Raw genomic sequence first — 20,906 nt, 5'->3', positions numbered from 1 at the left:
TGTGAGACTGGTGCCTGCTATATAAGGAGCGCACTGCCAGCGTCCGCGTTGGCAGGCGACGACCACGGTGCCAGGTCCTCTGATCCCCTCGATATCCCCTTCAATCACCCGCATCCGCCTCGCTTGCATGGCTCTGGCAGCCGCAGCAGCAGCAGCGTCTCTGCGCGCGGACGCAGATTTCGACCGCGGACTGCAGTCGTCCGTTCTAGATCTCGAGTGCTCCTCCCCATTCCATCTCCATATTCTCCTCCTCGGCCTCTCCGCTTCTCTCTCCGGCCAATCCGTCCTCAAAACGCTCTCAGTCGCAAGTCCCGGCCAGAAGCGTGCTTTCAGCAGCGCGCCGTCTCTGTCAGCGGGCTCCCCGTATGGTCCTTCGCGCGTGAGTGCTGACTTTCCTCCTTTACGTCCCCGCTTGCGTCATGTCATCATGGCCGTGGGGAATATCCTGCGAGGGTCGCGTTGATTGCTATCCTCGCCGAGGAAGCTGGGGGTGGTGTGCCCCATGGACAGTGCGTCTGCCACCGTTCTGCCACGCGAACTGCCCCGCTGCTAGACAGAGGACGAGCGAGGGCGAGGTACCGTCCTCTCCACTTGTCCGTACCTCCTTCTCGTCGTTTTTCCCCATTACGTCTCTGCGAGCTTCTCGCGCGTTGAGTGCCGGCGTTCGCAGGCGTCGGCCCATCTGACCCGCCTTCGATGCTGCAGCGACCCACCGGGTGCGAGTATGTTCCCCAGTCGGGCCCATTCTCACTGGGGAAGTTCGTTGAGACGCCGACTGTTGCGGGCACGACGTCGTGATGCGACCCGTTCATGAGTCATTCTCTGCCCTCGTATGCGCGCGGGTCCAGGCAGAAAGATCGCGCGTTTCGGGGTGGTGGAATTCTGCTTCCGGATGGCAGATGGGGGAGGGACGTCACATGACGTCCTAGGATTTTCATTCTTGAGGCACAGAGATGGAACGGACGGGGAAGGCAGATCTGACGCATTGCCATCTCTTTCCCAGGAGCGCTATCGCTGCTGCTACTGCTCGCCCCTAGCGCGTCGTCCATTCCCCGAGCGTGCTCGGCGTAAAAGGCAGCGGATCCCCCGCAGAACTAGTGCACGCTGCAGGATGGTGAAGAAACGGCGCTCGGTGCAGTCGCTCTTCGCGACGGTGGTGCAGCTCGCGAGCGCGCCAGACTCCCCCGCGAGGCCCGCGTCCCCGTCCCCTCGCACACACGCGCGCACGCGCACACGCTCCCGCGCGAGCTCAGCGGCGACGCTCTCACCCGCGTCCCCCTCCCCCTCCTCGTCGTCGTCGCGCTTCGGCTCAGTGTCGTCCCTCCCCGACCTCCCGCTGCTCGAACTCGGGACGACACGCCGCCACTCGCCGCCGCCCGACCTGCTGGACTCGGACCCGTTCGCGAACCTGTCGCCCGCGCCGTCGGAGCGCAGCCCGCGGCTCCCCCCGCTCGATTTCTCGGACGCCGCGCCGGTGTCGCCCCTGCGCTCGCCGCTCGCGTCGCCGGTCCTCCCCCGCCCGGCCGAGCTCGTCCGCCCCAAGTCCTCCGGCCAAGCGCAGTCGGCGCACACCCGCCCCGCGTTCCGCCCGCGCCCGTCCCTCCCGTCCCTCAACACGCTCGCGCAGTCCCACGTCGTGGTCCCCAAGGTACGTACGCGCGCATGGTCGTGTGCTCAGGTGTTGATTGAGCGGACGTAGGTCCCCCGCGGACGCGTCGGCGCGCAGCTCCCCGCGGAGCCGTGGGCGGAGCCTGAGCCTGCGCCCGTGCTGGAGACGAAGCGGCGGCGGCATATGCGGCGGCCGACGGAGCTGAGTGTCATTCGGGATTCGCGGATGATGGTCGATGTGCAGCTGGAGGTTGGGCCTGAGGGGGACGCGGCTGAGACGAGCAGCGTCGCGAGTACACGGTCTTGTGAGTCGGTGGCGGCGGACGTGCCTTTTGCTACTGTCCGGTCCCAGCCCGGTCCATCGGGCGCTGTTTCCCCTTGTAGAGATGTGGTGTTCCTCCCCTCTGGTAGTGTCTCCTCGTCCTCTGTCTCCCCGTCCAGAGATGCGGTCTACGCGCTCTCTGGTACTGTCTCCCCGCCCTCTGATGCGGCGTACGCACTCTCTGGTACTGTCTCTGATGCTGTTTTCCCGCATTCTGGCACTATCTCCCCGCCCTCCCGTACCGTTTCCCCACCCTCTGGCACTGTCGCCCCGCCCCCCTCGCTGTGCCCCCCATCCCCCAGCTCGACCAACGACTTCCTGACGATCGACGGCGACCTCCCGTCCCCGCCGCCCCCGCGCTACACGCGCGTGCTCGAAGAAGACCTCTTCGCCTCGCTCGACTACAGCTACGCCCACGCGCTCTCCGCGCTCGCCAGGACGCCCTCCCCCGCGCTCGACCCGACGCGCCTCGCGAAGCTCGTCGCGGAGCCGGGCACCTCGGCGGACACGGTCCGCGCGCTCGCGCGCCCGGCACTGGGCAGCCACTCGCGCAGCAGCAGCTCCGCCGCGTCGTCCGACTGCGACTACGGCGACGCGCTCGGGGCGGACTTTGGGTACGCGTGGCCGCCGTTCCCCGCGCGCGCTGCGGCGGCGGAGTTCTGGGAGGACGACGCGAGGGCGAAGATGACGCGCTTTAGCCGGCGCTCGTCCTCGTCCTCTACGGGCTCGCGGTACTCGATCAGGTCGGTCGAGGGTCCCGCGGAGGGATCTGAGAGCGGGGAGCCGGTGGATGGGGGCGAGGGCGGCGCGCGGCGCGGAGAGACGAATGGGGGAGGTAGATACTATGGGGGCAGCTCTGGGAGCTACGGGAATGGACGGTCGAATGGGTATTATGGCAATGGCTACGGTAACGGCTACGGTAACGGCAATGGCCATACTGGCGGGAACGGCTTTGGCGGCGCGGGCGGACGCGATGGACGCGATGGCGACGACGGGCGCAATCCGCGTGCGACGCCGTCGCTGTCTACGCCGAGCGAGACGGAAGATGACGAGGAGGAGGAGGATGAGGGAGATGGGGACGGAGATGAGAGCTCGGACGACTTCGTCACCGCGCTCGACTTTGGCGGGGACGACCTCTCGCGCCGTCCCTCGCGCTCGGCGACGCCGTCGCGCCACCGCCCCGCGCCCCCCTCCCACGAGGACGACGTGCCGCTCGCGCAGCAGATCCCCTCTGCACTCAAGGCGCAGCGCACCATCCGCCGGCAGGTGCGCGACGAGATCGACCAGCGGCGCCAGGTGCGCCCGGCGCGGCATGTGCGCGAGGCGCCCCAGCCGCCGCCGCCCATGCCCCCGAGCCCGAGCTTCAAATCTGCCCCCGCACCCGCACCCGCACCTGCACCTGCGCCGGTGCCGGTGCCAGCGCCGGTACCGCCGCCGCCAGCTTACCCCGCGCGCTCTGCCAACAGACCCCGGACGAAGACGCTCCCGGGGAACGCCTCCTCGCCCATCGCCGTCGGCGAGCTCACGAAGAAGCTCATGGGCCTCCAGGCGCGCTCCGTCCTCCCCGCCGCGCTCACCCGCAAGCGGCCCTCCGTCGACCTCCACCCCAAGGCGCTCGCGCCCCCGGACTTCCCGCCGGACACGAGCATCTCCTCCAGCCAGAGCTACGGCCAGAACGCGGACCTCGCGCTGCTGCAGCGCCAGCCCTCGCGCGTCGCGACAGAGTCCTCGGGCGAAGACGCCCGCGGGCGCAGCAATAGCCTCCGCCCCTCCCGCTCCTTCCACCGCTCCGCGACGCCCGCCGCGGACGCACGCGCGTACGCCAACTCTGGCTCGGGTTCCGCCTCTGGCTCCGTCGGCCGCAGCAGGAGCGTCGCGCGCACCCGCGTGCCCGTCCCGCAGGAGCCGATGCCCGCCGTGCCGACGCTCCCGCCCTCCAGCCCGCGGCTCGACGAACCGAGCGGGGCCGGCGTCGACAGGGCGCGCTCGCTGCGCGCGCCGTCGCGCAGGGCGAGCCCCGACCGCCACCCGGGCGAGCGCGACCGCTCGCGTGCGCGCAAGCCGTCATCTGCGGACGCACAGCAGCAGCAGCCGGCCCCGCCGCTTCCCGCGGGGTTCGTGCCGGGCCACGCTGCGGCGGGGAGCTACTCGCAGCCGCCGCCGTACCAGGCGAAGGCGCCTGCGGTGTGGCAGCAGCGGATATTTGTGGGGAACATGCAGCGGTTTTGCTTGGTGGAGATTGGGGCGGCGACGACGGCGGGGGACGTGATGCAGGTGGTGGACGCGCAGGGCGGGCTGGAGCAGGGCGGGAGTGGGAGTGGGTGGATGGTGTGGGAGGTGTCGCAGGATTTTGGCATGGGTGGGTTTTTTTCCTTTTTCTTTGGCGTTGTTAACCGGTGAGCTGATGATGCTTGTGCTGGTGCAGAGCGGCCTGTGCGGAATTTTGAGCTGCTCTCGGACGTGTGTGGTTCTTGGAATACCGACAGGACTGTCAATTTTTTGGTCATCAAGAGGACGGTGTGGGCGAATATGCTCAGTCGATCGGTGTGTACTGTCTCTGTCGTGTCAGCACCCAGGGCGAGTTCGCTTACATGCGTTGCCTATGCCGCAGGCTGTCCCCTCTAGCTCGCCGGTGTGCAGCGGTTACGTGCAGCACGAGTACAAGCGTGGCAAGTGGCAGAAGCGATGGCTGGAGCTCCGTGAACACAGCCTCTGGCTCTCCAAGCGCGACACCGTAAGCCGTGTCCCCATGTTGCGCTGGGCGTGCATTCGTCTGACTAGTCTTTGGCAGGGCAAGGACCAGACGTTCCTCTGCTCGCTGAACAACTTTGACGCGTACATCTTCGCGCGGCCGCACAAGGCGCCGAAGCAGTACGTGTTTGCGATCAAGTCCACGGACAGCCTGTCGTTCTTCGAGAACACCGCGGACTACGTGCACATCTTCTCCTGCGGCGAGAGCGAGGGCAGGAAGTGGGTCGAGAAGATCCTCGTCGCCCGGGTGTGTCCCTCTTCAATTTTCACCCTGCTTTATGTCGCTGACGAGCTCTGTCAGTCATATGTCTTGTACCAAGAACGCAACGTGCTGTCTTCCGCTGGGCTGTCCCGGGTGGCGACGCGTCCCGGCCAGCGCCCCGCACAACCCCTCGTCAACGTCCCGCAAAAACTTGATTATAGCAGTTCCTCTATCGATTTCGAGCCAGGGTCGCTCCTGGGTAGACGCAAGCCATAGCCGCGGCTATTTGGCGCTAGCTATACCTCTCTCGCGTATATACCTAGATTTAAACTTGTCGTTCTTGTGTTGTTCGTGTGCACTTGCACAGCCTATTATTGCCTACACTGCCTATCTCGCACGTTCGTTGACGTTGTATCTCAGTCTATCTGTAGCGCGGTCTGTACATATGTATGAGAGATGTAGATGTGAACAATATTAGCAGTGAATTTTATACAACAGAGGAACAGCGGAGAGTGTGAGGGACGGCTATGTAGATAGTCCGGCGGGGAAAAATCGAACACGCAGAACGCAGTCAGTCTGACGACTTCTTAATCTTCTTCTTCGCTGGACCCTCTTCTGCGCTGTCTTTTGCTTTCGGCTTAGGTTTTGGCCGTGGCTTCTCCTCGTCGACGTCCATCGCATCGTCGTCGCTGCCCTTCTTCGGCTTTGGCTTAGGTCGGGGCGCCGCCGCCTTCTTCGGCTTCTCCTCCGCCTCGTCCCCGCTCCCCTTCTTCGGTTTGGGCTTGGGCTTCGGCGCTGCTTTCTTTGGCTTCTCCTCGTCCTCAGGCCCACTCTCTCGCGCCTTCCCATTTGCTTTCTTCGCGGCCGCCTTCTTCCTGGAAGCCTTGCCCTTTCCCTTCGCGGCTTTGGTGAACTCGCGGTCGCCGCTCGCGTCGGAAGCGGTCTTGCCGCCGCCGTCAGAGGAGTCGCTCTCGGTTGGGGAGCCCGAGTCCGAATCTGACGCCTGGAAGTCCTCATCTGCGGAAGGCAAGTGAGAAACGAGACTATCACTATGGAGGAGAAGCAACACGTACCCTCTTCGCTGTCCTCGTCGTCGCCGCCCAGCCGGGGCTTGGGCACCTCCTCGCCGCTGCTCGCAACGCTCTGCATCTCCTCGTCCTCGTCGTCGCCGGCGCCCATGATGAGCTCGCCCTCCATCATCTCGTTCTTGACGCGGACCTTCTTCTCCTTGAGGTACGCGTCGAGTCCGTCGTGCTCCTCCTTGCTGATCGACGTGAACGTGTACTCGGGCCCGTTCCGCGTCACGATCTTCAGGTCGAACGTGCGCGCGGCCGTCGCGCCCATCCCCGCGCCGAGCCGGGAGAATACGACCTGGTGCAGCTCCGAGAGCTCCAGCAGCGTAGGCTGCTTCGACACGAAGAAGATGTATTTTTCGAGCATGTACAGGTCGCCCTGCACCGCTTTCAGGTTCGCCTTCACTCCGGCGTGCCCGTCGTGGCTGCGCGACGGTGTCAGTGGCTGGGCGCGCTGCGCTGGACGGGTGCCACGTACCTCTGGAAGCTGCCCGTGCCAATGATCTTCTTGCCGGAGAGCGCCCGGAAGACGCCCGAGACGACTTCGAACGTTGGATCTTCATAATTTTTCTTCAGGCGGTCGTATTTGGCGACTTCCTCGCTGTGGGGAGCAGGAACGTGAGATCCCTTAGCAAGGAGCACAGAAAAGGCCGAGAACTGACTCTGTCATGTTGAGCTCTGCAGTAATTTCCTCTTCACGGCTGAACTGCATCACAAGGTACTGGTAGCGGGTCTGTCCTTGTCTGATTGGTATGCTGAGCCCAAGCTGCAATGCCATAAATAACTCGCCAAGCGGCAGCAATGTAGTTTACTTACGATGAACAGCACATGCAGGTCATCCTTGGGTAGCAAAAACAACCTCGAGATGCTCGAGTACATGATCTTGTAGTCGTACGTCTTGCCCCGTAGCCGCAAGAACTCGGGGAACATGTCAACGTCGTAGCGACCGCGGGGCGTGAGGACGAGCACCTCCTCGAAGCTGAGGATGATATCGCCCGCGACCTGGCCAATCTCCGCCTTATCCTTGACGGAGTCGTGGAATGCCTGGGCAGCGCTGATCTCCTCCTCCTCGTCTTCTTCATCGGATTTCTGCGAGCCCGCGTCGGAGCCCCGCGCGCTGCGCGTGTGGGTGCCTGGTACGTAGAACCGGATCTCGACCATCTCGTCGGGCGCGTTCCGGGCGGCCTTTTTGTTCGAGGGCGTAGCGAACTCGAGGGAGACCTCTGTCTTACCAGCGATGTTCGAGTTGGCGACTTGCGTGAGCGGCAGCTCAAACGAGGTTTTGTTGGAGACGAGGAAGGCGAGGTCCTGCCCTGTTTGATCCAGCACCTTGAGCATATTTGTGCACACTAGAGACACCGCACTTACCTTGGAAGTCAGTCATGCCCCAGTTCCACCCTTTCAGGGAAACTTCCTTCGTCTCGAGAGTGATACTGAAGTGCTGCCTGAGGAGTTGAGCAAGCTTATCATGGTCCTGTGCGAAACGTAGCGTGAAAATGAGTCAATAGGTCGCGAATCTCATGGCGCACCTCGCGCGAGAAGCCATCGAACGTCTCCCGCGACCTGTCCTTCAAGCCGACGCGAAGCTGGTAGTTGCGGGCTACACGCAGCCATTGCGCCCACTTGATGTCTGTGGATGTTACCGCAACCATGGCCTCACTTTCCTCGCCCTTCCATGCCATTCCGCTTGCTGCAACACGGAATTCTGCAAGACTGTGAGACAAAGCACCGTCCGCGGACACGATGAGACTTACTGCCAACCTCAGGAGATAGGTCATGATAAATACGGTCGAATTGGGTCGTCATTGTTGTTGTAGGTCGTGTTGAGGAGGAAGGGGGAGACGGTCGTGTTGAGGAGAGAGTGCAAGGTACTTACTTACTTGGGACGCGTCTCGGGTCTGAGGTTACAAATGCAGGCTTTCCCACGTGCTGGCAATTGTTACAATGCTTTTTTTAGCGTGACGTGACAAGACGCGTTCGTGAGGGACAACTCATCGTCAATTCTTTGCGCCGCGCATTGGTTGAATTTCTCATGCGCCCCATACTCGCCAATTATACTGGTGAAATAATAGTAGGATGGAAACCAAATATTCAAGAGGACTCCGAAGTGATGAGCAGACGCCTGTCGACAGTGACAGTGACATTTCTCAATGAGAAATGTGCATTTTCGGAGTTGGAAAGTTGCTCCCCTTCAACCGGCTCTCAGCGGTGCACTCGCTACTCACTTAAGCCTCACCCTCTGCTAGCTTTTTCTCTCTGCTTCAGACTGCACAGTGTAGCATATGATGGAGTCTCTTGAGGCGCGTTCACGCGGTGTCCAGGAACGAACGTTCTGCAGATGGCGCGTGTCATACCTGTCCTTGGAGTGCTCGGCGCAGCCCAGGCTCATACACATCTTAGGCTCAACACTAAACTAGAGTCCAATGGACATCCACCAATGACATCCCTTGTCAAGGATCTATCGGATGGTGTGCGACTGATTCAACTCATGGTGAATCTCGTTCGTTATTTTTATCTGAACACAACCAATTACCAACGCCGGGCAGGAAATCATGGGTAAGTAGGCGCAGAATATGCGGCACAGCATCTCAAATAGCATGCAGGCGATACCTCTCTCGGAAGATACAATAAGGCTCCGAGAATGCGCGTTCAGAAGGCTGAGAATGTGAATAAAGCATTGGAGTTCATCACGTCGCGAGGCGTAAAGCTCACCAACATCGGCCCAGAAGGTGGTATCAGCTACTCTCCGTGTTCCCTGGCGAACTGACTCTCGACCAGATATCATCGATGGCAACCTAAAGCTCATCCTTGGCATGATTTGGACTCTCATCCTCCGCTTTACCATCGCAGAGATCAGGTCTGTCTGTAGCCACCTCATATTTTATAGGCTACACGCTGAGTAATGCGTATGTGAAAGCGAAGAAGGCCTCTCGGCAAAAGAGGGTCTCCTGCTCTGGTGTCAGCGCAAGACTGCCCCGTACAAGGAAGTCAACGTGCAAGATTTCTCCCTCAGCTGGTCCGATGGTCTGGCATTGTCAGTGGAATTGTGACAACATGGTAATTGTAGTCTCATTTACTCCTACAGATGCGCTCTGATTCATTGCCATCGGCCCGATCTCATTGATTACGACAAGTTGGACAAGGTAGTCTTACGAGGTCCTACGATCTTGCTAATCTCTTATAGCCCTCTTACTAGAATGACCGACATGGAAATACCCGCCTCGCTTTCCAAGTAGCCACCGATCATCTAGGCATTCCCGTATGTTGATTCTGCTGTCCCCTACACCAACTTCACAGGGTTAAGACGTCTCCAGCAACTTCTAGAAGTAGCCGATTTGTGCGATACTAATCATCCAGACGAGCGTAGCGTCATGACCTACATTGCTAGCTTCTTCCATGCCTTCTCTTCCATGGGTAAGGCTCGCCATCAGGCTACATGCCCGTCTCTAACGTGAACCTTTGCTAGATCAAGCCGTGAATGAATCGCGTCGAGTAGAGAAGTTCGCAGAGCTAATGCAATCAGTATGGGTCAGCAAGAACGACTACGAGCGGCGTGTTCGAGCTGTCCGCATCCATCTTATCGTGCCATTTCCTCGATTTCTGACTCCATGCTCCGCAGCTACTAGCAGCGATGTCCAACATTCAAATCCAATGGTCTGTGATCCAGTTCATAGGCACGTACGCGGACGCGAAGGAGCACTCGATGAACTTCAGCACCTACAAACAGCGCACGAAGCGCGCGTGGGTTACCGAGAAGCAGGACGTCGCGACGCTCTTCGGGAATGTGCAGACGAAGCTGCGCACGTACAGGCTAAGGGAGTACGTTCCCCCGCCCGGTCTTGCCATCGCGGTAGGTCCGGCGCTCCCTCACCCTGCGTGAGGTGCATGTGTGGCGGGTGCTCATGCTTGTTGTGATTGATGTGTGATAGGATTTGGACACGGAGTGGAACATGCTACTGGCGTCGGAGGCGAAGCGGTCTCGCGCAATTAATGCGCAGATACGACAGTAAGTCTGACGACTTTTGAGGTCTTTGAACCGGTTGCTCAATATGGGACTGATAGAATTAAGGAATCGTTGCGTGTCAAATACGCCGACCTCGCGAACAACTTTGAGCGACGCCTGCATGCGTTTTCCTCTGAATTGACATCAGTCGAAGCGCCCCTTGAGGTGCGCATCATCTGCTTTGGCGTATACTACAGCTCACATGTCATCGGCAGGCGCAGCAAGAGCTGGTACACGAGCTAAACACTAGGATGCCCGCGCTGTCGGTCGCGCTCGCTGAGGTGGCGGCAGCCGAAGACGAGTGCCGAGCGGCAAATGTGGATGAGAACGACTATACCGTCTTTACGTGCCAGGACTTACAGTTCGAGCTCGAGCTCCTCGCACAGAGCGTGTCGAAAAAGATCGCGTTTATCGATAATCAGGTGCCATTCTGCTTCTGCTTCTGCGCATTGTGCGGACATCTGCTGTATGCAGTGTACTGACCAAGGCTATGGCGGAGCAGATAGTCTCGCGTAACATGACGAACTTGACTCCGGCGCAGCTCGAACAGTTCGAGAGCACATTCCGGTACTTTGCCCGCGACGAATCGAATACGCTCAACCAAACGGAGATAGTCAGCGCACTCGCCAGTCTGGGGATCGTCTACTCGGTATGTGCTTGTTCATCCTTACTTGCGACTCTTCATTGAGGTACCCGCCGCATCCGCAGGACGAGGATATGGACATTATCTACGACCACCTCATGCAAGACTACGGCGCAGTGACGTTCGAGGCGTTCATCAATCTCTTGGTATGCGCCGCTTGGTCCTTCGTGAGTTCACAGCGCTTACTCCTGACTCCAGGTCGATATCACGGAGGATCAGACGTCGCCGGAGCAGCTGCGCGACGCCTTCCGGGGCATCGCTGCGGAGAAGGTCAATTTAAACCTCTTTACCTCTTTCGGCCTAGTGACACTGACGCCCATGCAGCCGTTCGTGACAGAGCTCGACCTGCGGATCGCGCAACTGCCGACGAGCGCGATTGAGTATCTGCGCGAGGTCATGCCGTCTGTCAGTGCGCAGAACGGTGCGGGGCAGCCTGAGTATGATTACGAGGCGTGGCTGGACCACGTTTTTGAGTGAAGTGCCCGAGCAGATCATGAAATTCTTGTGTATTTTATGGACTCGGATACGTTTGAACAGGCAAATAGATTGAGAAACAGATCGCAGAGGAGCTGCGCCTGCGCGAGTAAGTACGCCCGCAGCCACTGGGCCTCGTCCAATCAGAGTGGCAATCGCCGTTGTCACAGCCACCATCGCGATTTATCTGCTATTAGATAGCCTCTTCAAAGCTTCACCACCAGCTCTCCGTCCAATCTCTATATCTACCTCCACCTCACAATCATCTACGTACGCTTGCAGCCATGGTGCGTCTACTTTTTTCGCGCAGCTACGTTGCGGCGATGCTGATCGTGTGCTCTCGACAGGCCTCCGGAATCGGCGTGAACTCGGAATGTCTTGAAGCGTTCCAGGAGCTCAAGCTTGGCAAAAAGAGCAAGTACATCATTTTCAAGATCAACGACGAACACACGGAGGTCGTCGTGGAGAAGACGTCTCCATCCAAGAGCTACGAGGACTTCCTCGCGGACCTCCCCGAGGGCGAGTGCCGCTGGGCTATCTACGACTTCGAATACGAGAAGGAGGGCGGGATACGGAACAAGATCACCTTTTTCTCCTGGTGCGTGCCCGTCGCTTCTTGTTCGACGTCAGATGTGTTGTGTTGACGAATTGTGCGTGCAGGTCCCCAGATGATGCAAAGATCAAGGCGAAGATGATGTTCGCGTCGTCGAAGGACGGTCTCCGACGTTCCCTCGTCGGCGTCGCGCACGAGATCCAGGGCACGGATTACAGCGAGGTAGCGTACGAAAGCGGTACGTATTCCCCTAACCTCACCCACCTTCCTGACATCTGCCATGGCGCAACGCTGACTGCACTCCTTTCCCGCAGTACTGGACAAAGTGTCCCGAGGAAACTAATCTGTATATTCGCTGGACTGGAAGTTCTCTCTGTCTTCCCGTGTTGCTGAGCCTGAGCTCGGAGGCGCGCCACGTTCTTGCTGGTTGTTTGTGTATTATCACGAAACGAACACTACCTATCTCTCCGCATTGCCAACTGAGGCGCCTGTAGAGTTGCAGTGTACTGAATGGCTAGTGTAATAACACTCCAAATTTTACTTGCATGATTTCCGAGCCGATCTCCTAAACCCGGCGTACACCAATACAGCTTTAGTAGACGCTATACTTCAATTGCAGCTTCGAGTTTCAAACACTAGATCGTGATGAGTCGACCCCTGCACTCCACGATACCTCCTCTCACCGGCTGCACAGTATGCCGCACTGTGTTCATGCACCGCATCGGGCACATTCCAGCGGTCGTGCATACACTACAGTAATCCTGTGTCACCAAGTGTAGTATGCCTTACCTCGCGTTACGATGCGCTCTCATCTCTGCTGGTAACAAATCTCGTGCCCCTCGTCTGCGACTTTTGGACAAACACTCCGATAAGCTCATACATCGTACGCAGGAGCAGGCTCGGATCAAAGATGTGTGCAGGGTGTGGTATCCGATCTGTTCTCACCGCTTTCTCACCGTTGTCCGCGTCGTGGCATCGCGGTACCCATCAGCCTGGGTAAACGACCAGGATGCTGAGTGAGCGCTGGACCCGAGGATTCAACCACATGCGCACCCGCTACTTAAGGCCCGCCTGCTATCGCTACGCAGCCGTAACACTAAGCTACCCTACCTCACTAGCTCGCCTTTCTAGCTCATCCCCACACTCCCGCTCGAACATGGGCTCCATCGATGACCTCCCCCCATTTACCCACGACGCGCGAGCCAAGTTCACCACGCCGCCCGTACCGGGGTGGACGTTTGGGCAGAAGGTAGACGCGACGCTCGAAGGGCGCGAGTGGCTTGCGGGCGAGAAGGCCGGTTTCCAGGTCGTCGACGCCGCGACTGCGGACCCCTCGTGAGTTGGTCGCCCGTTCAGTTCCTTGCGGTTCCTCATGGCGTCATGCGTGCGTCGGCGGGTGCAGGAGATTGGTGAGTGTCCGTCCGGTTAATGTAAGCTGGGGAGGGAGCTCGCACTGACTGGGGGTGGCAGTATGCTCTCATGATTAGCGGAATCATCCCCCGTCCGATAGCGTTTGTCTCCTCCATATCCGAGACGGGTACGGAGAACCTCGCGCCGTTCAGGTAAAGTCGCGTTCCCCATCTATACACCTACTCTCGCACTGATGCGGCCGTCATCAACGCGTTCTACCAGCTGGTTCAATATGGTGAGCACTGACGGAGTATTTCCCCATACGACTTTGAACTCTGAGCGCGCTGTAGGTCACATTCGATCCACCCGTCGTGTCTTTCGCGGTGTTGCACCTGCCGGGCGCCCGCGGCTTCAAGGACACGCTGCGGAATGTAATGAGCACGAAAGAGTTCACGGTGAATATTATCAGCCACGCGTTTGTCGCGGGTGCGAACGCCACGGCGGTGGACGCGCCCACGGAGGTCAGCGAATGGCCGCTAAGCGGGCTGACGAAAGAGCCGAGCGTGCGTATAGTGCCATTTGAGTGCTGTCGGAGTCTAACTTTTACTCTGCTATTTCTGCGTGCCACAGATCAAGATAAAGGCGGCGCGCGTTAAGGAGAGCGCGTTCAGCATGGAGTGCGAGGTACGGACCAATAGTACTCCTCGAGACGGTTGATGTTCGCCGACGCAGGATCTGCAGCTGTTCCAGTCCCACGAGATCGTGCATCCCGAGACAGGCAAGGCGACGACGACACTGGTCCTCGGGCTGGTGAAGTATATCCACGTGCGGAAGGACGTGCTGAACGAGCGCGGACTGGTGGACCCGGTGAAGCTGAATGCGGTAGGACGTCTGGGTGACATCACATACTCGCGCCAGTCCGACCCTTTCCGCGTCCCACGCGGGACGTGGGCGGTAGATGGCGCGGCGATCAGTGAGCTGCAGTGAGCTGAGCTGAGTTTGGGCCAGAAGTTTTGCCCCTGCACCTTAGGGACACCCCTGTGATACAGCTAGGCTTGTACAGGTATTTTACTCCTTTGTAGCGCTTAGTATGGCGCATGTGCGAGTGGAATTTTACACGCATTTGCGCGGGAGTGCAGCTGGCATGCACATCCACTGTCGTCGTTGCAGATCTAGATTGGAGTTTTATCGATCGACGTGACGATCTGTGCTTACGTCATGCTGTAGACGCGCTCGGTGGCGTGGCCAACGAGAGACAGGCCTCCTCCTTTGAGTCCTCTGTAGTTTTATCGGGCCTGTGATATCTTGCCCGTGATATCCCAGATTTCCCGCGGATCATTGTCACATTCCAGTCCTGTATCGTGATTCGATTTAAGCAGGCGAGTGATATGGTTCTAACGTGCCAAGCATCATATGCGCCGACCAACGTTCCGCCTGGATGGCTCATATTTGACCGGTCTACTTCCGTTTAGAACACCCTCAGACATACCGTGCTTGGAATACATGGAAGTGTGGTTTCTGAGAGCGCAGACTTGTAAATAAAGGCAGGTGACTGTTTCATATGATTTCACCCGCGCCTGCTTCCACTTTCACAAGTCAACCAAAGCGACCAGCCCTGACGCCGAAGCTCCCTTATAAAGGTGCCATCGTTTGACTGCAAAGTGGGCTCCATCTCCCTACAAAAATTTGCCGTGCAACAAAAGAGGCTGCACACTCTTAAATTATCCCCTCATCCCAATGGCATCAACCGACAACACTCGTCCCCCATTTGACGCTGTTATTCAGTCCATTTCTGACTACGTCTTCAATTATCAAATATCCTCCACAAATGCATGGATGCGCGCTCACGTCGCGCTGCTCGACTCTCTTGCCTGCGCCATTGAGAGCGTCCCTGTCTGCAGCAGCTTTATAGGGCCTACCGTCAAGGGGACTGTCGTACCTAATGGCTTCCCACTCCCCGCGACGCCTTACGTGCTTGACCCACTCAAGGCGGCGTTCGACCTCGGTTCCCTCATCCGCTATCTCGACCACAGCGACGCGTTTCCCGGTGCGGAGTGGGGCCATCCGTCCGACAATATCGGTGCCATTCTCCCGGTCGCATACTGGTTCAGTAAGTCTGGTGACGACAGTATCAAGATGAAGGACGTCCTTGAGGCTATTATCAAAGCCTATGAGATTCAAGGTGTTTTTCAGGTATGCTGTATCAGTACTTTAAGTCCTGTCTTTATGATGGACTGTGCAGATCAAAAACGCGTTCAACAAAGTCGGAATTGACCACGTTGTTCTGGTCAAGATCGCCGCGACAGCGGTGGTCTCCAAGCTCATGGGCCTCACGCGTGCACAGGCCAATGACGCAATCAGCCAGGCCTTCGCTGACGGACAACCGCTCCGGATCTACAGGCAGGGTCCCAACACCAGGTACGCCTATCCACAATCCTCCAGTTACCTGCACTGACCTCACTACCGCCCTTCAGCCCGCGCAAAGGTTGGGCGGCAGGGGACGCGTGCATGCGCGCCGTACACCTCGTCCTCATGACCAAGTCCGGCCAACCAGGCTTCCCAACCGTGCTCACGGCGCCCACCTGGGGGTTCTATGCGACGAGCTTCGGCGGGCGCGTGTTCGAGCTTCCCGTGCCCTTCCACACGCTCGTCATCGAGCACTTCTTCATCAAGCTTGCCGTGGCGGAGGGCCACGGGATCGCTGCGGTCGAAGCTGCACTGTCGCTCTCCACGCAGCTGCGCGGGCGCCTCGAGCGCGTGCGCGATATCCGCATCCGCACGCAGGCGGCGGCGATGACGATCATCGACAAGACAGGGCCGCTGCACAATGCCGCGGACCGCGACCATTGCATGCGGTATATGGTTGCGGTCACGCTCCTCAAGGGCGGGTGGCCCGCGGCGGGCGACTATGCGGACGCGTCCCCATGGACGGGCGATCCGCGCGTCGAGGCGCTCCGTGCGAAGATGACGATGGTGGAGGACCCGCAGATGACGAGGGATTATCATGATATGAGCGCGAAAAAGGCTGCGAGCGCGCTCCTGGTGACGATGGACGACGGGACAGTGCTCGACGAGGTGCTTGTTGAGCGCCCCGTTGGGCATCCGAATCGTGAGGATACACCCGAGCGTACGAGGGAGAAGTTCATCGAGCTGACGAGCGGCGTGCTGCGCGACCCTGTTACGGTTTGGGACCAGGGCATGCGGGAGGAGATGGAAGAGATGAGGGTGTGCGATTGGGTGGATGGTTTTATTGCGGAGCAAAAGTCGTGAGTGTACTGTCCGTATGGATTGATAGAAACTGATCATTGATGCAGATCTATGCAGGTCTAGCAGACCGGGGAAATTCAATCTACGCAGCTATCTCTAGGAGCTTACCCATTCAATAGACACTTGCACGACCTTGGTGCAACCGCTGGTTAGCTTGCTCCATCCGGCGTCACAGTTACTCGTAATTAAATTAAAGTAGATGAATATGTATATAGCTTGTTTACAATGTTTACAATACTATATCCGCCTTCGCTCCAGTGGGCTTAGGACATGTCTACGACAGGCCTCGACGAACCAAGTATGTATGGAGCAGCGGATCTACAATGGCATGAGCGGGACGTTGGCCGGACTAGCACTCCGCTACCTGGAGTACAGGATCACCGGTGATAAGACCATGTAGGTGGATGGGGGTTACGCCGGAAGAAAGGACTCCTTGAAAGGAGGGGAAAGCATCAACCAAGGACCCACCCTCTGTACCAACCCCTTACATAATCCAACCCGGTTGCCGGCAGTCGTCCATCCTAGGACAAACGATGATGGTTCATGAATGCGACAGACCGAGTGGTAGAGGAAGTGACGATGAGCTGGTTGGCGTGCTGCGGGGATGGATGTGCGATTGGACTGGTGGATGATGGTGAGGGTGTGTCTGGCTGCGTTTGCCCAATGTCGGGAACGCCAACTCCGTACGCTGGATGCCCATCATGGGGCGGGTATAGAGGGTTGGATGAGCTATCGGCGACGATAAAATTCCACATTCATCGAGGCCGGGACGACAACATGGTTGTTGTTGTTGTTGTTGTTGTTGTTGTTGTTGTAGTACAGATCAAAAGCGAAGGTTCAAATAAGATAGATGACTACTAAGAGGCATAAATATCATTTACTATACGGTGTACACATTGGGTATTAATTCCAGGTGATGCTGCCTTCAGCATCGTGATATATATTACCTTGTCCGTACGAAGACATTTGTTGTGAATAGGGAGAAGCTAAACGCGGGGTAAGATAAAAACTGAAAAACCACAGCACCCTCCCGCGTGGTTCCCCACTGGCACCGTGGTACTACTAACTGGGCGGCACCTCGCTTAACTTCGCAGATCGGACGGGATGAGGCGCTTTCGAGGTCCTATGGCCATGGATGTCCACCTTCATTGAGCAAAGCGTACAAATGGTAGAAAGAGAGCTGTCAAAATTGCCGCCCCACGGGCCCCCACCTTTCCACCACTACCACAAGTCTGCCACTCGATTTTTATTCCTCATCGTCGCAGAAATATATTTCCAACATCTACTCTCTATTGAGCTGCTCAATGTGTGGTCTTATTTATTGGAGCCTGCTTTGTCTCATGTAAGTACCGTATAGTATGTCTAGGTCACAACTTCTTCACTCCAGTCTGAGATCTTTCTTGCAACAGTTAGGAGTTCTCACATCTCACAACTCACAGGACGGCTCACAAACCATGCCGTCTCCCACTCGTCCCGCCCGTGAAACAGTGCACAGACAGAAGTAAGGTACTAAGGTCTTCATGAAAACAGGATATGGCGAGAAGGCAAGAAGTACATACAGGATCTAGGAGCTTGCTGGCTACCGCTCCGCACCCGTGATTGTATCTTTCTTGATATACATCTATGCAGCGCTAAGAGTCCTCGATCATTGTTCACTGGAAGGATGAGGGGAGGTAGTATACAAGAAGCGATACATCCATTCCGGCAAGAGAACATTTTCTGGCAATTTAAACTCCTTAGCACAACACTCCCAATCATGAAGGTAAAGGAGTGGAGACATGTTCTCGCTCTAATCATGTCACTGTTAGAAAGCATCTGTACAATGAGCGTCCGAGACACACCTTGACTCCCCTGCGGTTAGCAGTGTCACCAAGAACAACAACTAGTTCCTTGGGTTTTAATTCATGGAGTACGTCGTATCATCTGTTAAGAAACGATCCATCGATATAAAAATCCTCTTCGGAAGACTCGGAATATAGCATCATGTATTCTGCGAGACGGTAGGAAGTGAAGCATGCAATAGGATAGGGGTCAACCTGCGCCGAGTCCGAGGCGGAGATGGCACCCTTTCAAGGTCCGCGCATAACTAAGTTCTAACCACTCCTCGACGCACGAGAGCGACCCCGCCAGCCAGGGCAGCTGAACGCAGCTAGAATCTCCAGTCATCAAGCTTGGGCCAGCCTTCTCGCTCTTACTAGTATTTATGTCACGGAAAAGTCTTATATCCAGTGCCGACCCCCAGCATCTTCGAGCATTTGGAAGAACATTGAGGTATCAACAAACCTCATCCCCCCATCACAGCCACCCACAAAGGCAGGCTGATTGCAAGTCTGTAGCAAGGCACTCTTCACAAAGGTACGGCACCCGCACCAGACCCCACGGGTCATCTGCTTCTAGATCTTGTTTTTCCAGCTCGTGTTACGAGAAGTCCTGCCAGAAAAGGCGCACAAGTCAGAAATGTCCTCAGGCTCATTTTATACAGCGCCCAATGACAACGGACGCCCTATAAGATAGGTTTACGGACACATCACAGGGCGTCCAGTGCAGGGCTACCGGCACGTCATGCGCCCTCTCGCGTTATGAGGCTATAGTGCATTGACACATTAATTAATATGGTATTTATTACAGGACGTGGATAGTCAAACCTTCACCCTGTACGGTTGCTCCCAGTATAAAGGGGCGCGTATTCACGCGCTTCTTGTCTGGGTTCAGCATTCCAGCATGCCCCGCGAACTGCCCGGCCTGTATTATGATGAGGAGAAGAAACGCTACTTCCCTTTGTCGTCCAAACCACAAGCACCTCCTGTCATCCGCCCTAAGCGCCCTCTACTGTCTAAACGTGAGAACACGCAGAAAGATGGTAGGTTAATGTCTGGACGTGCGATGGGCAAGGGCACCGTGTGGGCGGCAACAGAGAGAATGCGGGGTTCACTCGCCGGTTCTCGCAGAAGACGTACTGTGCAGTAGGTTGTCCTTTCAAGTGACATTTTGTATGGCGTTTGATCTGTTCTGCAGCGACGTTCTTGCGTTTCATATCGCAACGACCTCGCAAGGCACCAGTCACTTCATTACCGACGCAGCGAACAATGCTGTAACAGCGTTCCAAGTCTATGTAAACAATACTTGCTTTTTATACGTCCATATTTCCCACAAGCTGACATCCGATCAAGGACGACACATCATACAATGGTGGCCCTTTCTCTGTCCTCGCGGGAGACACCCAAGGTTGGCTGTACTCACTATCGGGTCATACTTACAACACTATCCGCCGGCGGGAGCTGAGTATGGCCTCTTCAGTACGTCTACGTGCTCACTCCGCCTGGACGCATAAGCTTAGCGTTCAAGCACAGATTTCCGCAATCTGCAGATCGGGCGAGCGCTGTGTGTGCGTTGCGTTTACATCGCAGATCAGAAGAGTCCGTCTGACTGTTTACTGGCACTAGTGCGATTTCCTTTGGACAACCCTGTAAAATTGTCATCCAAGAGTCTCATCCGGTAGAGTACGTACGTCTCTTGTATGTGTTTATCCGGTGATTTTGACTTGCAGCAGAACGTGGACTGTTCTTGGATTGCCCCAGAAAGTTTGCCATGACGTCTGGACGGCGGACCTGCACGAGTGCAGCCTGGCCCTTGGAACCGCGAAGAAGGGCATCCTGATACCAGACATCACGACGGGCCGCGGCATGCAGTCCCTCGACATCGGCAGCGATGTCCTGTCAGTACATCAGCAACCTGTCAGTATGATTGTGTCCTCCATTCGTCGAAGATCTGACCTCGACTCAGCACCTCGTGTACATTGGTGCGCGTAACGGTGGAATCCATCGCTTCGACACGCGCGAGACGTTCGAGAGGCAGGCGATGTTCAACAGTCGCTTCACGAGCACGAGGAGTTCGATCACGCACCTCAGCGTCGTGCGGGAGTGGGAACTGCTCGTTAGCACGATCCGCGGTGACGTGAGTATTTAATCCTTCATGAAGCGCTAATGTCCTGACATACTTTGTCATAGCTGGAGACCCACGATCTGCGTTTTCCGCGCGGCTCGACACCGTTGATGTGCTTTGCGGGGCATGTCAACTCCTATACGGCCAAGCTGGTGTGCCTCTTACCTCTCGTGTTCACGCGATCCAACGTTCTGACGTTTGTCACAGGGCCTCGTGGTCGATTCGACCCAAGACTTCGTCTTCGCGGGGGGGCAGGACTGCCGCATGCGCGCATGGTCATTGCGCACTGGGCAGCCTGCCCTCCCACCTGTCCTCCCGTGTTCCACATCATACTCATCTACTGCAGCGTCTGACGAACAGGCACTTCCTCCCGAGCTACAGCCCTTCCGGCGAACGTTCGACTTACCTGTTGTCGCCATGCAGGTCACGGAAAGCGAGCGCGGGACATGCCTCTGGGCCGCCTCCGCAGGCGAGCTCCACCGCTATAATCTTGGCCAGCAGAGCACGGCTGTATGATTCATCAGACTTTATCTTTGTACTATTCTCGTATCCGTGAAAATCTTTTCATGTGACATGACGGCGTTCCTACGGTGGGGATGTTCATTATCGCGGCTGGTCCAGCCGTGCGTGTTTCTTGCTACCGACAATGAAGTACAGGTCTATAATTTAATTTACAGTAATGCGCTCTAACAATACAAACGGCAGAACAAGATGCACT

At 57.4% G+C, this 20,906-nt stretch overlaps 9 protein-coding genes and 1 non-coding gene across 10 annotated transcripts; 7 read left to right on the top strand and 3 right to left on the bottom strand.

Moving 5' to 3' along the window:
- Positions 1–127: 127 nt before the first annotated feature.
- On the top strand, positions 128–5,159 carry SCP_0501030 (hypothetical protein; the record flags this gene model as incomplete). The annotated part of the gene is made up of 7 exons (XM_027758170.1): positions 128–379; positions 1,004–1,648; positions 1,700–4,289; positions 4,356–4,474; positions 4,542–4,664; positions 4,722–4,928; positions 4,983–5,159. 7 exons carry the CDS (start codon positions 128–130, stop codon positions 5,157–5,159), a joined length of 4,113 nt encoding a protein of 1,370 aa, XP_027613971.1.
- A 295-nt stretch (positions 5,160–5,454) lies between these two features.
- Positions 5,455–7,762, bottom strand: SCP_0501020 (FACT complex subunit POB3; the record flags this gene model as incomplete). Its single annotated transcript, XM_027758169.1, has 8 exons — positions 5,455–5,900; positions 5,957–6,381; positions 6,435–6,557; positions 6,619–6,722; positions 6,773–7,269; positions 7,325–7,430; positions 7,486–7,661; positions 7,711–7,762. 8 exons carry the CDS (start codon positions 7,760–7,762, stop codon positions 5,455–5,457), a joined length of 1,929 nt encoding a protein of 642 aa, XP_027613970.1.
- Positions 7,763–8,238: 476 nt separating this feature from the next.
- SCP_0501010 (Alpha-actinin-like protein) lies at positions 8,239–11,079 on the top strand (the record flags this gene model as incomplete). The annotated part of the gene is made up of 18 exons (XM_027758168.1): positions 8,239–8,297; positions 8,357–8,447; positions 8,503–8,512; positions 8,560–8,685; positions 8,735–8,813; positions 8,874–8,990; positions 9,042–9,099; positions 9,153–9,215; positions 9,271–9,370; positions 9,423–9,520; positions 9,576–9,806; positions 9,886–9,962; positions 10,019–10,124; positions 10,175–10,381; positions 10,462–10,608; positions 10,668–10,748; positions 10,801–10,872; positions 10,927–11,079. The coding sequence occupies 18 exons, from the start codon at positions 8,239–8,241 to the stop codon at positions 11,077–11,079; spliced, it is 1,875 nt and encodes a 624-aa protein (XP_027613969.1).
- A 281-nt stretch (positions 11,080–11,360) lies between these two features.
- SCP_0501000 (Cofilin) lies at positions 11,361–11,972 on the top strand (the record flags this gene model as incomplete). The annotated part of the gene is made up of 4 exons (XM_027758167.1): positions 11,361–11,363; positions 11,424–11,674; positions 11,737–11,867; positions 11,944–11,972. 4 exons carry the CDS (start codon positions 11,361–11,363, stop codon positions 11,970–11,972), a joined length of 414 nt encoding a protein of 137 aa, XP_027613968.1.
- Positions 11,973–12,785: 813 nt separating this feature from the next.
- SCP_0500990 (predicted protein) lies at positions 12,786–13,966 on the top strand (the record flags this gene model as incomplete). Its single annotated transcript, XM_027758166.1, has 7 exons — positions 12,786–12,964; positions 13,032–13,038; positions 13,100–13,191; positions 13,262–13,274; positions 13,330–13,542; positions 13,610–13,663; positions 13,712–13,966. 7 exons carry the CDS (start codon positions 12,786–12,788, stop codon positions 13,964–13,966), a joined length of 813 nt encoding a protein of 270 aa, XP_027613967.1.
- A 750-nt stretch (positions 13,967–14,716) lies between these two features.
- SCP_0500980 (2-methylcitrate dehydratase, mitochondrial) lies at positions 14,717–16,309 on the top strand (the record flags this gene model as incomplete). Its single annotated transcript, XM_027758165.1, has 4 exons — positions 14,717–15,172; positions 15,222–15,397; positions 15,454–16,245; positions 16,294–16,309. 4 exons carry the CDS (start codon positions 14,717–14,719, stop codon positions 16,307–16,309), a joined length of 1,440 nt encoding a protein of 479 aa, XP_027613966.1.
- Positions 16,310–16,767: 458 nt separating this feature from the next.
- On the bottom strand, positions 16,768–17,001 carry SCP_0500970 (hypothetical protein; the record flags this gene model as incomplete). Its single annotated transcript, XM_027758164.1, has 1 exon — positions 16,768–17,001. One exon carries the CDS (start codon positions 16,999–17,001, stop codon positions 16,768–16,770), a length of 234 nt encoding a protein of 77 aa, XP_027613965.1.
- Positions 17,002–17,272: 271 nt separating this feature from the next.
- SCP_r0500960 lies at positions 17,273–17,378 on the bottom strand (the record flags this gene model as incomplete). The annotated part of the gene is made up of 1 exon (XR_003546572.1): positions 17,273–17,378. It is a non-coding gene; the product is annotated as a 5S ribosomal RNA (ribosomal RNA).
- A 33-nt stretch (positions 17,379–17,411) lies between these two features.
- SCP_0500950 (hypothetical protein) lies at positions 17,412–17,751 on the top strand (the record flags this gene model as incomplete). Its single annotated transcript, XM_027758163.1, has 2 exons — positions 17,412–17,588; positions 17,656–17,751. 2 exons carry the CDS (start codon positions 17,412–17,414, stop codon positions 17,749–17,751), a joined length of 273 nt encoding a protein of 90 aa, XP_027613964.1.
- A 1,216-nt stretch (positions 17,752–18,967) lies between these two features.
- SCP_0500940 (hypothetical protein) lies at positions 18,968–20,704 on the top strand (the record flags this gene model as incomplete). The annotated part of the gene is made up of 9 exons (XM_027758162.1): positions 18,968–19,209; positions 19,262–19,358; positions 19,417–19,542; positions 19,597–19,631; positions 19,690–19,746; positions 19,797–19,980; positions 20,030–20,200; positions 20,254–20,340; positions 20,396–20,704. 9 exons carry the CDS (start codon positions 18,968–18,970, stop codon positions 20,702–20,704), a joined length of 1,308 nt encoding a protein of 435 aa, XP_027613963.1.
- Positions 20,705–20,906: the final 202 nt, after the last annotated feature.

This window comes from Sparassis crispa (assembly GCF_003851025.1).
Source record: "Sparassis crispa DNA, contig_000004F, whole genome shotgun sequence".
Taxonomy (NCBI): Eukaryota; Fungi; Basidiomycota; class Agaricomycetes; order Polyporales; family Sparassidaceae; genus Sparassis; species Sparassis crispa.
This window is presented reverse-complemented; position numbering and strand designations above follow the sequence as displayed.